The sequence below is a fragment of the Panulirus ornatus genome, chromosome 10 (assembly GCF_036320965.1).
Source record: "Panulirus ornatus isolate Po-2019 chromosome 10, ASM3632096v1, whole genome shotgun sequence".
NCBI classification, from domain to species: domain Eukaryota; kingdom Metazoa; phylum Arthropoda; class Malacostraca; order Decapoda; family Palinuridae; genus Panulirus; species Panulirus ornatus.
The window spans coordinates 47352692-47366448 of NC_092233.1; the positions used below are offsets into that span (position 1 = coordinate 47352692).

General features: G+C 40.7%; 1 protein-coding gene across 1 annotated transcript in view; it reads right to left on the reverse strand.

Annotated features, from left to right (window-relative positions):
- Positions 1-10140, reverse strand: part of LOC139750933 (kinesin heavy chain-like) — a 442650-nt gene extending 432510 nt beyond the window's left edge. Inside the window, exon 1 of the mRNA XM_071665845.1 lies at positions 9662-10140. Coding sequence (XP_071521946.1) covers positions 9662-9811 — 150 coding nt within the window. The 5' untranslated portion in view covers positions 9812-10140. The remainder of the gene's footprint in view (positions 1-9661) is intronic.
- Positions 10141-13757: the final 3617 nt, after the last annotated feature.

A 13757-nucleotide genomic window follows, 5' to 3' on the forward strand; every position in this document is an offset into this window, starting at 1 on the left:
ATAGACCAAGAGGATATATGTGTCAGAGGTGGAGAGAATGAGGAGAAGTGGGAGACCAAATTGGAGGTGGAAAGATGGAGTGAAAAAGATTTTGAGTGATCGGGGCCTGAACATGCAGGAGGGTGAAAGACATGCAAGGAATAGAGTGCATTGGAACGATGTGGTATACCGGGGTCGACGTGCTGTCAATGGATTGAACCAGGGCATGTGAAGCGTCTGGGGTAAATCATGGAAAGTTCTGTGGGGCCTGGATGTGGAAAGGGAGCTGTGGTTTCGGTGCATTATTACATGACAGCTAGAGACTGAGTGTGAACGAATGGGGCCTTTGTTATCTTATCCTAGCGCTACCTCGCACACATGAGGGGGAGGGGATTGTGATTCCATGTGTGGCGAGGTGGCGATGGGAATAAATAAAGGCAGACAGTATGAATTAGGTACATGTGTATATATGTATATGTCTGTGTGTATATATACATGTGTACATCGAGATGTATAGGTATGTATATTTGCGTGTGTGGACATGTATGTATATACATGTGTATGTGGATCGGTTGGGCCATTCTTTCGTCTGTTTCCTTGCGCTACCTCGCTAACGCGGGAGACAGTGACAAAGCAAAATATAAAATATAATAAAATTACTGATTTATCCGTTAACTACCTAATGACTACTTTTCAACTTTTATGTTTATTTTCCCCTATTATGCTGATAAAGGCCAGAGATTATAGAACAAGCTGCTAAACAAAATTATTATGTTTGTGGTTATGATTTCCAAAATGTTTCACCATTCCCATGGGCTTTAAGTGGGTCAAGTTGTTTTAATAACCATATGTTGATGTTCCTATCAATTACTATGCATTCTAACACTTAATCCTGCTAACAACTCAGTAATGCTGATGCATTATTTACCTCTACAGTGAAAACACTATCAAAGCCCATTCCCATGGGCTTTAAGTGGGTCAAGTTGTTTTAATGACCAGATGTTGGATGTTCCTATCAATTACTATGCATTCTAACACTAAATCCCACAACCAACTTAGCAATGCTGATGCATTATTTACCTCTACAGTGAAAACACTATCAAAGCCCATTCCCATGGGCTTTAAGTGGGTCAAGTTGTTTTAATAACCAGATGTTGATGTTCTTATCAATTACTACGCATTCTAACACTTTATCCCACTACCAACTTAGTAATGCTGATACATTTTTACCTCTACAGTGAAAACACTATTGAACTTATCAATCAGCTCCTTGCACATTTCCTCATCCTCAGGAATCACCCCCCACCCCCCCCGAGTCTCAATGTCATTAGTTGGTCTTTCATTGAGGTTTTGCTCCTGAGGAATTAACACAAGTTTAGGATTATCTTTTTCTTTTTCTACAAAACTTTCAAAATCTCTCTGCTTTTCCCCTCCTTATTTTGCAATACTCATTCCTTGCCCTTATGTCTAAAATATGCTGGCTTGCTGCAATGTCTTTTATATCTGCCTCATGGTACATCACCGAGCTCTCTCCATTGGGATCCTACTCCATTGGACAACATAGGCACCCGTGCTCTGAACAAATCAAACATGGATTTCACAGACCCATCTATAGCACTGGTCCATACTCTTATTAAAGAGCTCCTTCTCCCAATCAATACTATGTAAGAACTTGATCAGTTTCACATATTCACCATGATTGTACTTCCTCCTTGGTTCCTGTGCCCACTTTGATCCCCCTCCACCACTATATATTCATACACAATTGTACTTCCTCCTTGGTTCCTGTGCCCACTTTGATCCCCCTCCACCACTATATATTCATAAACAATCACCATATGATCATTCTTTCCAATAGGAGCATTGTACTTCATAAGTTTTATTTCCATGCTGCAAGGTGTAAAAACAAGGTCAAATATATGTGGCACATCATCTCTCCAAGTTCTCATATACTCCGTTATATGTTAACAGAAGAAGTTCTGCACATTTTCAAGGAATTTGTGTCTCCCTCCATGATTATCTCCATGGGAATCCAAGTTCTACCCTTCTCTGGCTTCTCTTTCCTCCTTGTTCCTCCAGCCTAAAGACCAATACTGACTTACTCCAGGGGTGAAGACCCCATAAGACTCCACAAGGTACCCACGAGGTATACCATCCTCAACAAGGCTTCCCTTTCTGTATAGTGACCTCATCTCTCTGTTATTACCTGCAGTCTTACAATGTTCTCTCCCTTACCATATCTACAATTGGTATTTTCATTGCTGGAAAGCTGTGCTGGTCAATATCTTCCCTATAATCTTTCATCTCATCTACCACAGGATTCTCTAATGGACCTGTCTGACTACATCTACTGCCTCCTCAATGGCCCTGCACAAAATTTCATTTGCCTATCTTTTTCAAGATTTCCTGGCTTGTGTTTTCCAGTTATTTCAACTCTTTCCACAGAGTAGTATTCTTTCCTTCTGAAATCCGGTCTTAGTTTATGTCTGTCCTTTCTACTTTTATCTCCTCACACAATCCTCTAAACGAAGCTCACTCATTTTCACTAACCTCTTTCCACCCATGTCATTTCCTCCTTTCCTTGAGCTTCTGCAAATGTTCTCTCCTTGTTTCTGGTATCCGCTAAAAAGTGATATGACAACCCACTTTCAAGGAGCCACATCTGCATCACTACCCCTAATATGCTTCCTCATCCTTAAAAATGATACCCTGAAGGACACAAACACTGCTGGAAGTGAGCAGATGACTCCACCTCAGGCAACACTATCAACAACAACTCTCTTCACCTTGTAGCCCTTCAGCACATCATCAACAGCCTTCAGAAGTGGACTTCAGCTAACAATGCCACTATGCATGAATGTGTGTATGTGCGAGTGTGTGTGTGTGTGCATGTGTGCGTTGGGGGATTTAGTGGTTCCTGAATACTTCTGGTGGGTGGGAAGCCTCTCTTACATGCAGGTCATGAATAAACATGCTTTCAATATACACTTTCAGAATGAAACAGTACTGACATGAGTTGATCCCAGGTGAGCCTGTTATGTCTACAGCACAACGAGCATGAAAGACGTTGTGGTAACATATATAGTGACTACTGCCAATGAGAGGGAGGGCTCTGGTAGTAGAGTATTAGCTCTTCCTACAACCCCTGCAAATTTAAGGTAAACTCCTATGATCATACTTTCTTGTGACTCTGTTGCCAGTGAGAAGGAGGCCTCAGGTGGGGGTGAATTGGCCCAAAATTCAATTCGTGAAAGAATTAGCATCTTGAATCATATCCTTATTGGTTTTCTCCCCTTGACTTGAAGGTACGCAGTATCTAGCCTGCAATCCTTCTGCATGAGGCAACTACTGTTTTGCTGTGTTCGCTGAATGTTACATCATTAAGCATCATTACTCAATGGTCTTTACATTCTTTCTTCCATTTGAAAATACAGGGAACAACCAGCAGCTTTTTGCACTTATCAAAAAAAATTATCCATGCTACCAATAACCATACTGGCAGCATACCTTCCCACAGCAACCGTTATTTTGTCAATGAAAATAAAAATCCTCATGTTCATGACTTCATCCCTTATTAGTTGGAACAACACCAACACAAGTGTCCACAAAATTCTTCTCTCACATAGCCTCCATTCTCTTTGATGTACTTCTCTGAAAAACCTTTAAGGCTTATTTTCCAATTTCCACAGATGAATGTCAGCACCAACAAACGCCTTGCAATAATCCAACGAAAATTAAGAATGCTGAACCAAAGCTGTAGTACACGATGTAGGAAGGCACATACTATGTTAACCAGTTTTGCCAGCAGAAGCAGCTCTATGCTTAGAAGCCTGGTCAAGTCTTCAAGGGTCTTCACCCCCACAGCCCAGGATGGGACCACACTACCAAAATGAGTCAATGGTTAACCAAGCTGTAGAAGCCACGGTCCTAAGGCCCACAGTCTGACTGGTTCGGTAAACTTTGTAAGTACTTGTCTAATGTACTCTGGAAAATCTCTACTGTATATCCTAAGCTAATTATGAAAGTAGCTAGCAAGGTGCTGGAGAGATTTGAGCTGCTTCTAAATGTTAAGAAAATAAGTACCTCCTCTTGTAATTCACTAATTTCATGCACACTTTGCAAAATAAACATTATTTCCAAACGCTTCATCAAAACCTTTATGTGAATCACGTCAAGCAGTGTTTGACTCAACAGTAAGTCCCAACCACAGAGAAGGGAGCACTGCACCAAGATGTATTCACATGTACTGTATCCCTCATATACACACATCTAATACAAGTCAGAATGGTGTCATGGGATAAGCTTGCTTTAACATCAATCAACTTCATGGAGAGGAGCAGGATATTTTCTTTAAGGACAGCCATAAGTAATTAAAATACACTTGCAAGTTTTTCTTAAAATAAAAAAAAATCACTGGAGTTGGGCAAAATACATATTCTCAGAATGAAATTACAAAAGTAATTAATGGCATTTAGCATGAACATCCAAGCTCATGTAATTGACTATTTGTTCTGTAAAGGGAGGGAGTTTTACACTCACTAGACCCCATCTCTTGAGCATTTCTATCATCATACAACTCCTTAAACCTGTGTAAGCTATCTGCATTAACATGTCCTTTGTCATCAAATTCCATTCATCCACCACTCATACTATAAAGTACTTTTTTTTTTAGCAAGTTTCTTGCTTAATTTCATGTTATGTCCCCTGAATGCTCTATCCCTACATCTCTCAAAAAAGTGTTCAATGTCATGTCATTTACCAGTTTTAAAACTTAAAAGTTGTGATCAAGTCACCCCTCACTCTTCTCCCTTCCAAGGTGGCCAAATCTAAAGCCTCCAGCCCTTCCCTGTAACTCGGCTCTCTTAATTCTAGTATCACTATACCGCCCTCTTCTGGACCTTTTCTATCAGCTCTAAACGCTTCTTTATGCGCAGTAACACAAGATGAATATTCGAGTACTCAATTTATGTGGAACATGAAGAGTTTGCTAAACATTTCCTTCCAAAGGCTTAAGAACTGTTTTAACGTCTGCCAGCATACAGTCTATCTCCATAACTATTCTCCTAATGTGGGACTCTGGTAACAAGTTAGCTACATTGTCTATTATAAGTCCTTCTTAAGCACAGAATCGTGAAGTTTTTCCAGCTAGATAATAATGACACTGACACATCCTTTCACTTTCCCCCATACTCATTACATTTGCTTATATAATCTGGATGGCACACATTGTTTAACTGGTTCATCTCAAATGATTTTCACCATCTATCTACCTATATGTCTGATGCCTGTTCCAATTGGAAGTCCTTCAAACGGGTGGCCATGGTAACAAAGTCTCCATACCTACAACCAACAAAGTCTCCATAACTAAAGACATTCAGTGCCGCTTCTCAGCCTTTACTGCCTCACCCTTAGCAGGCCTCTGGCAGAGGGTAAGTCTAGCACAGTGTTTGCAGAGGCTCCTATCTAATGTTCCTAATGACTACTAATATCTAATGCTTATACCCACTACTTCTACATAATAATCCTACCTAAATGTTCTTACCTACTACTTCAATCTACTATTCCAACCATTTTGCTAAAAGGCAGGGCCAGCACATAGTGCTCACCGCAGGAAAATCTAGAGTTACGAAGAAGGAGCTGTGCAAGTTAAGTGCTGTCAAGTGATACATATGACAATGAGAGACTGTATGTTTGTGGATAGAATGCTAGTAATCCACATGTTAGTGAGACAGAAAGAAAACTAATCATAAGCTTTGTATGGAAAAAAAATTCCCTAAAGCACAAGGCTGCTATTATCCTTGAATGTTAGCTTTGAAAATATTACCTAATATTACATTATTTTTCTAATCATACATAATCGCTGTTTCCCCGCATCAGTGAGGTAGCACCAGGGAATAGAGGAAGAATGGGCCATCCACTCATAAACACGTATCTCTACATAAACAGCTCCCTATCCACATCCAGGCACCACAGACCTTTCCATGGTTTACCCCAGACACTTCACATGCCCTGCTTCAGTCCACTGACAGCACATCAATCCCTGTATACCACATCATTCCAATTCACTCTATTCCTTGCACGCCTCTCACCCTCCTGTATGTTCAGGCTCCAATCACTCAAAATCTTTTTCACTCCATCCTTCCATCTCCAATTTGGTCTCCTGCTTCTTGTTCTCTCCACCTCTGATGCATATATCCTCTTTGTCAATCTTTCCTCACTCATTCCCTCAATTTGTCCAAAATGCATTTCAACACCCTCTTCTGCTCTCTCAACCACACTCTCTATATTTCCATATATTTCTCTTACCTTTTCATTACTTACTTGATCAAACTACCTCACACTACATACTGTCCTCAAACGTTTCATTTCTAACACATCCATCCTCCTCTGTACAACCCTATCAATAGCCCCAGCCTCACGACCATAAAACATTGTTGAACCACTATTCCTTCAATATACCCATTTTTGCTCTCCGAGATAACATTCTCTCCTTCCACACATTCTTCATCGGTCCCAGAACCTTTGCCCCCTCCCCCACCCAGTCACTCACTTCTACTCCCATCCACTGCTAAGTCCACTCTAAGATATACAAAACACTTCACTTCCTCCAAATTCTCTCCATTCAAACTTACATCCCAATCAACGTGTCTCTCAACCCTGCTGAACCTAATAACCTTGCCATTATTCACATTTATTCTCAACTTTCTCCTTTCACACACTTTTCTAAACTCATTCACCAACTTCTGCAGTTTCTCATGAGTCAGCCACCAGCGCTGTATCATCAGCGAACAACAACCGACTCACTTCCGTAGGCCCTCTCATCCACAAGACACCCCTCTCAACAAAACTCTCACACTTACCTCCCTAAAAACCCCATTCATAAACAAATTAAACCATGGAGACATCACACATCCCTGCCACAAATGGACATTCACTGGGAAGCAATCACTCTCCTCTCTTCCTATTCATACACACGCCTTACATTCTTGGTAAAAACATCTGTGCTTCTAGCAACTTACCTCCAACACCATATACTCTTAATACTTTCCACAAAGCATCTCTATCCACCCTATGATATGCCTTCTCCTGATCCATAAATGCTACATACAAACCATGTTTTTCTATAGCATTTCTCACATACATTCTTCAAAGCAAACACCTGATCCACACATCCTCTACCACTTCTGAAACTATACTGCTCTTCCCCATTCTGATACTCTGTACATGCCTTCACCTTCCCATATAGTTTCCCAGGAATACTCAACAAACTTATAACTCTGTAATTTGAACACTCACCTTTATCCCATTTGCCTTTGTACAATGGTACTATGCATGCATTCCGCCAATACTCAGGCACTTCACCATGAACCATGCACAAATAGAATATCCTTACCAACCAATCAACAACACAGTCACCCCCCCCATTCTTTAACAAGTTCCCCTGCAATACCATCCAATCCTAATACAAACACAAATATTCTGTCCAAAATTAAATTGTCAATATAACACTTTCTAATAAAAATAATTATTTAATAAAATAAAACCACCCAATTTCAATACTGTGTTGCAATCATGGCAGATTTTGTTCATCTAATTCACCTAAAGACTGATGATTGTCCTATTCCATCACATGGCTTAAGGTAAGTCACTTCATAGCAATCATGAACACACAAATCCACTAAGCTTGAGTTACTTCCTCTGGTAGTGATTTATATCAGCTTGGGCTAAATGCTCTTCAAGGGTATCAACCTCAGTCTGAAGAGCTTTAATTACTGCTTTGTGTGATTCAATGGTGACCTGCTGTTCCTTCACCTTTTCTTCAAACATCCACGTACAGCAGCAGCAGTCACTGTGCTGATTTCAACATATTTAAGAGTCCTGACTTACTGAAACATTAATGAAGGGCTCAAACAACATCCACCTAAGAGACAATCTCTAAGCAATTCCTTTAGTTACTGCCTCTCAGTGGTAGTATTCGCTGGTTGCTGTCACAGTCTACAAGTATTTATGAACTCCAAGTATTCCCAAAATTGAAGAGGATTGCTGAAGAGTCAGTAAGATATACAAGTAATACTGAAGGAGACCTAGATGAAGTGGATATGCTCAATCTGTAACAGGTTTTGACATTTCTAAGCTTTGCAAGACATCAATGGTATTCATCAGACAAAATACTTGGTCCATTCAAAACTATCAGATGTTTTAATACTATATGGCTGACAAATTTTCAATCAATACTTTCTAAAATGACTCAAACTATGCTCCAAACTAATGGCTCCATAATCACCTGTATACTTTCTGTCTCTTGCAATGTAGTTTTTTAGTGAACAAAGACACCATCTTCCCCAAATGAACTACTAAAGATACGAGCAAACAGAATTAATAAGATATTAGTTAACGGTATATACTACAATTGTGTTTTTCAAAATCCTGCGGATTGACCCATGACCGTGGGATTATCATACATTTGGTAAAATGAGATTTTCACCAGGAAGGTCCTTGTTAACCAATACATTATCACTGTGATACAATGGAGATACCTATTATGAGCAGACATATGAGGGTTAATGTCTAAAACTTTTGCTATAAACAATAAATCATTAATTGATACAGGACACAATAGATGAGGAGACAATAACAGTACACAATATAGACACATATCTGGAACTAACTAGTGACAACAATGTTGTCTACGTCACTTTACTGTCAAAATAACATAATCAAACATTTCCTTCCACACCATATACGAGTCATGACGTACTCACCCCAATGTTGACTAGCTGGTCATCTTTGTCGTGTCATGAGTCATGAGGTACTCACCCCAATGTTGACTAGCTGGTCATGAGTCATGAGGTACTCACCCCAATGTTGACTAGCTGGTCATGAGTCATGAGGTACTCACCCCAATGTTGACTAGCTAGTCATGAGGTACTCACCCCAATGTTGACTAGCTGGTCATGAGGTACTCACCCCAATGTTGACTAGCTAGTCATGAGGTACTCACCCCAATGTTGACTAGATGGTCATAAGGTACTCACCCCAATGTTGACTAGCTGGTCATGAGGTACTCACCCCAATGTTGACTAGCTGGTCATGAGTCATGAGGTACTCACCCCAATGTTGACTAGCTGGTCATGAGTCATGAGGTACTCACCCCAATGTTGACTAGCTGGTCATGAGGTACTCACCCCAATGCTGACTAGCTGGTCATGAGGTACTCACCCCAATGTTGACTAACTGGTCATGAGGTACTCACCCCAATGTTGACTAGCTGGTCATGAGGTACTCATCCCAATGTTGACTAGCTGGTCATGAGGTACTCATCCCAATGTTGACTAGCTGGTCATGAGGTACTCATCCCAATGTTGACTAGCTGGTCATAAGGTACTCACCCCAATGTTGACTAGCTGGTCATGAGGTACTCACCCCAATGTTGACTAACTGGTCATGAGGTACTCACCCCAATGTTGACTAGCTGGTCATGAGTCATGAGGTACTCACCCCAATGTTGACTAGCTAGTCATGAGTCATGAGGTACTCACCCCAATGTTGACTAGCTAGTCATGAGTCATGAGGTACTCATCCCAATGTTGACTAGCTGGTCATGAGGTACTCACCCCAATGTTGACTAACTGGTCATGAGGTACTCACCCCAATGTTGACTAGCTGGTCATGAGGTACTCACCCCAATGTTGACTAGCTGGTCATCTTTGTTGTGTGGGAATGTCACGATGAACTTGGATCCAGCTCTCTCCTCCGAGTCGTTCAATGGCCGGAACCTTGCCACTACCTTAATACTGTCCTCATTACCTTTCTCTACTGCCTCACCCGACATGATGCCCTCCTTCTAGCAGTGCTTGGCTGCCTGCTACTCTTAACAACAAGGTAACTGTGCACTTGGGGCCATCATGGCAAGCAATATTGACGCTGGATCAGTCAGCTGTGTTTTGGGTGGATCCCTCGAGGTGTCGACATTGAAGTTATGATGACGTCTCCACCAGATGACCAAGATGACGATGATGAACAACTCCTGACTACTTGTGTTATCACTCTTGTGAGGCCCACACGCACCATCAACACCAACTATGGTATACACAAGAACGCCCTACCTACAGCCACCTAGTTCCGTGCGGCCATTTTCTGTGGTGGTGTTGCATTGTGGGAGGAAACACAGGAAGTTGACTCACCTCACCACCACCGACCGCCACCTTTAACTCCAACAATGACCTAATCTCTTATTATACCATTATCTTACTCCTGTATTATTACATTCCCTTCTCATACAACTTAATACATATAACTAATACGAAAGATAAGATACAATGAAGAATACTTATATTGTAAGTTTCTGTAAGAAAGATAACGTATTTATAGCATTACCTAACACCAGTCATAAAGGTCAGTAGTTCCCACTGAGTACATACCATCTTAGTCAGTAGTTCCCACTGTGTACATACCATCTTGGTCAGTAGTTCCCACTGAGTAAATACCATCTTAGTCAGTAGTTCCCACTGTGTACATACCATCTTGGTCAGTAGTTCCCACTGTGTACATACCATCTTGGTCAGTAGTTCCCACTGTGTACATACCATCTTGGTCAGTAGTTCCCACTGAGTACATACCGTCTTGGTCAATAGTTCCCACTGTGTACATACCGTCTTGTCAGTAGTTCCCACTGTGTACATACCATCTTGGTCAGTAGTTCCCACTGTGTACATACCATCTTGGTCAGTAGTTCCCACGAGTACATACCATCTTGGTCAGTAGTTCCCGCTGAGTACATACCATCTTGGTCAGTAGTTCCCACTGTGTACATACCATCTTGGTCAGTAGTTCCCACTGTGTACATACCATCTTGGTCAGTAGTTCCCACTGAGTACATACCATCTTGGTCAGTAGTTCCCACTGTGTACATACCATCTTGGTCAGTAGTTCCCACTGAGTACATACCATCTTGGTCAGTAGTTCCCACTGTGTACATACCATCTTGGTCAGTAGTTCCCACTGAGTACATACCATCTTGGTCAGTAGTTCCCACTGAGTACATACCATCTTGGTCAGTAGTTCCCACTGAGTACATACCATCTTGGTCAGTAGTTCCCACTGTGTACATACCATCTTGGTCAGTAGTTCCCACTGTGTACATACCATCTTGGTCAGTAGTTCCCACTGTGTACATACCATCTTGGTCAGTAGTTCCCACTGAGTACATACCATCTTCGTCAGTAGTTCCCACTGTGTACATACCATCTTGGTCAGTAGTTCCCACTGAGTACATACAATCTTGGTCAGTAGTTCCCACTGTGTACATACCATCTTGGTCAGTAGTTCCCATTGTGTACGTACCATCTTGGTCAGTAGTTCCCACTGATAACATAACATCTTGGTCAGTAGTTCCCACTGTGTACATACCATCTTGGTCAGTAGTTCCCACCGTGTACATACCATCTTGGTCAGTAGTTCCCACTGAGTACATACCATCTTGGTCAGTACTTCCCACTGTGTACATACCATCTTGGTCAGTAGTTCCCACTATGTACATACCATCTTGGTCAGTAGTTCCCACTGTGTACATACCATCTTGGTCAGTAGTTCCCACCGTGTACATACCATCTTGGTCAGTAGTTCCCACTGAGTACATACCATCTTGGTCAGTAGTTCCCACTGAGTACATACCATCTTGGTCAGTAGTTCCCACTGTGTACATACCATCTTGGTAAGTAGTTCCCGCTGAGTACATACCATCTTGGTCAGTAGTTCCCACTGTGTACATGCCATTTTGGTCAGTAGTTCCCACTGAGTACATACCATCTTGTTCAGTAGTTCCCACTGTGTACATACCATCTTGGTCAGTAGTTCCCACTGAGTACATACCATCTTGGTCAGTAGTTCCCACTGTGTACATACCATCTTGGTCAGTAGTTCCCACTGTGTACGTACCATCTTGGTCAGTAGTTCCCACTGAGTACATAACATCTTGGTCAGTAGTTCCCACTGTGTACATACCATCTTGGTCAGTAGTTCCCACTGTGTACATACCATCTTGGTCAGTAGTTCCCACTGAGTACATACCATCTTGGTCAGCCCTTCCCACTATGTACATACCATCTTGGTCAGTAGTTCCCACTATGTACATACCATCTTGGTCAGTAGTTCCCACTATGTACATACCATCTTGGTCAGTAGTTCCCACTGTGTACATACCATCTTGGTCAGTAGTTCCCACTGTGTACATACCATCTTGGTCAGTAGTTCCCACTGTGTACATGCCATCTTGGTTAGTAGTTCCCACTGTGTACACTGTGTACATACCATCTTGGTCAGTAGTTCCCACTGTGTACATACCATTTTGGTCAGTAGTTCCCACTGTGTACATACCATCTTGGTCAGTACTTCCTGCTCAGTATATACCATCTTGGTCAGTAGTTCTCGCTGAGTATATACCATATCAGTCAGTAGTTCTTGCTGAATGCACACACACACACACACACACACACACACACACACACACATATATATATATATATATATATATATATATATATATATATATATATATATATATATATATATATATATATATATATATATATATATATATATATATGTATATATATATATATATATATATATATATATATATATATATATATATATATATATATATATATATATATATATATATATATATACATATATATATATATATATATATATATATATATATATATATATATATATATATATATATATATACATTGAGATGTATAGGTATGTATATTTGCGTGTGTGGACCTGTATGTATATACATGTGTATGTGGGTGGGTTGGGCCATTCTTTCGTCTGTTTTCTTGCGCTACCTCGCTAACGCGGGAGACAGCGACAAAGGAAAATATATATATATATATATATATATATATATATATATATATATATATATATATATATATATATATATATATATATATATATATATATATATATATATATATATACATATATAGGAGAGACTGAGTACAGAATGGAATAAGGTGAGAACAATGGAAGTAAGGGGAGTGGGGGAGGAATGGGATGTATTTAGGGAATCAGTGATAGATTGCGCAAAAGATGCTTGTGGCATGAGAGGAGTGGGAAGTGGGTTGATTAGAAAGGGTAGTGAGTGGTGGGATGAAGAAGTAAGAGTATTAGTATAAGAGAAGAGAGAGGCATTTGGACGATTTTTGCAGGGTAAAAATGCAATTGAGTGGGAGATGTATAAAAGAAAGAGACAGGAGGTCAAGAGAAAGGTGCAAGAGGTGAAAAAAAGGGCAAATGAGAGTTGGGGTGAGAGAGTATCAATAAATTTTAGGGAGAATAAAAAGATGTTCTGGAAGGAGGTAAATAAAGTGCGTAAGACTAGGGAACAAATGGGAACTTCAGTGAAGGGCGCAAATGGGGAGGTGATAACAAGTAGTGGTGATGTGAGAAGGAGATGGAGTGAGTATTTTGAAGGTTTGTTGAATGTGTTTGATGATAGAGTGGCAGATATAGGGTGTTTTGGTCGAGGTGGTGTGCAAAGTGAGAGGGTTAGGGAAAATGATTTGGTAAACAGAGAAGAGGTAGTGAAAGCTTTGCGGAAGATGAAAGCCGGCAAGGCAGCAGGTTTGGATGGTATTGCAGTGGAATTTATTAAAAAAGGGGGTGACTGTATTGTTGACTGGTTGGTAAGGTTATTTAATGTATGTATGACTCATGGTGAGGTGCCTGAGGATTGGCGGAATGCGTGCATAGTGCCATTGTAC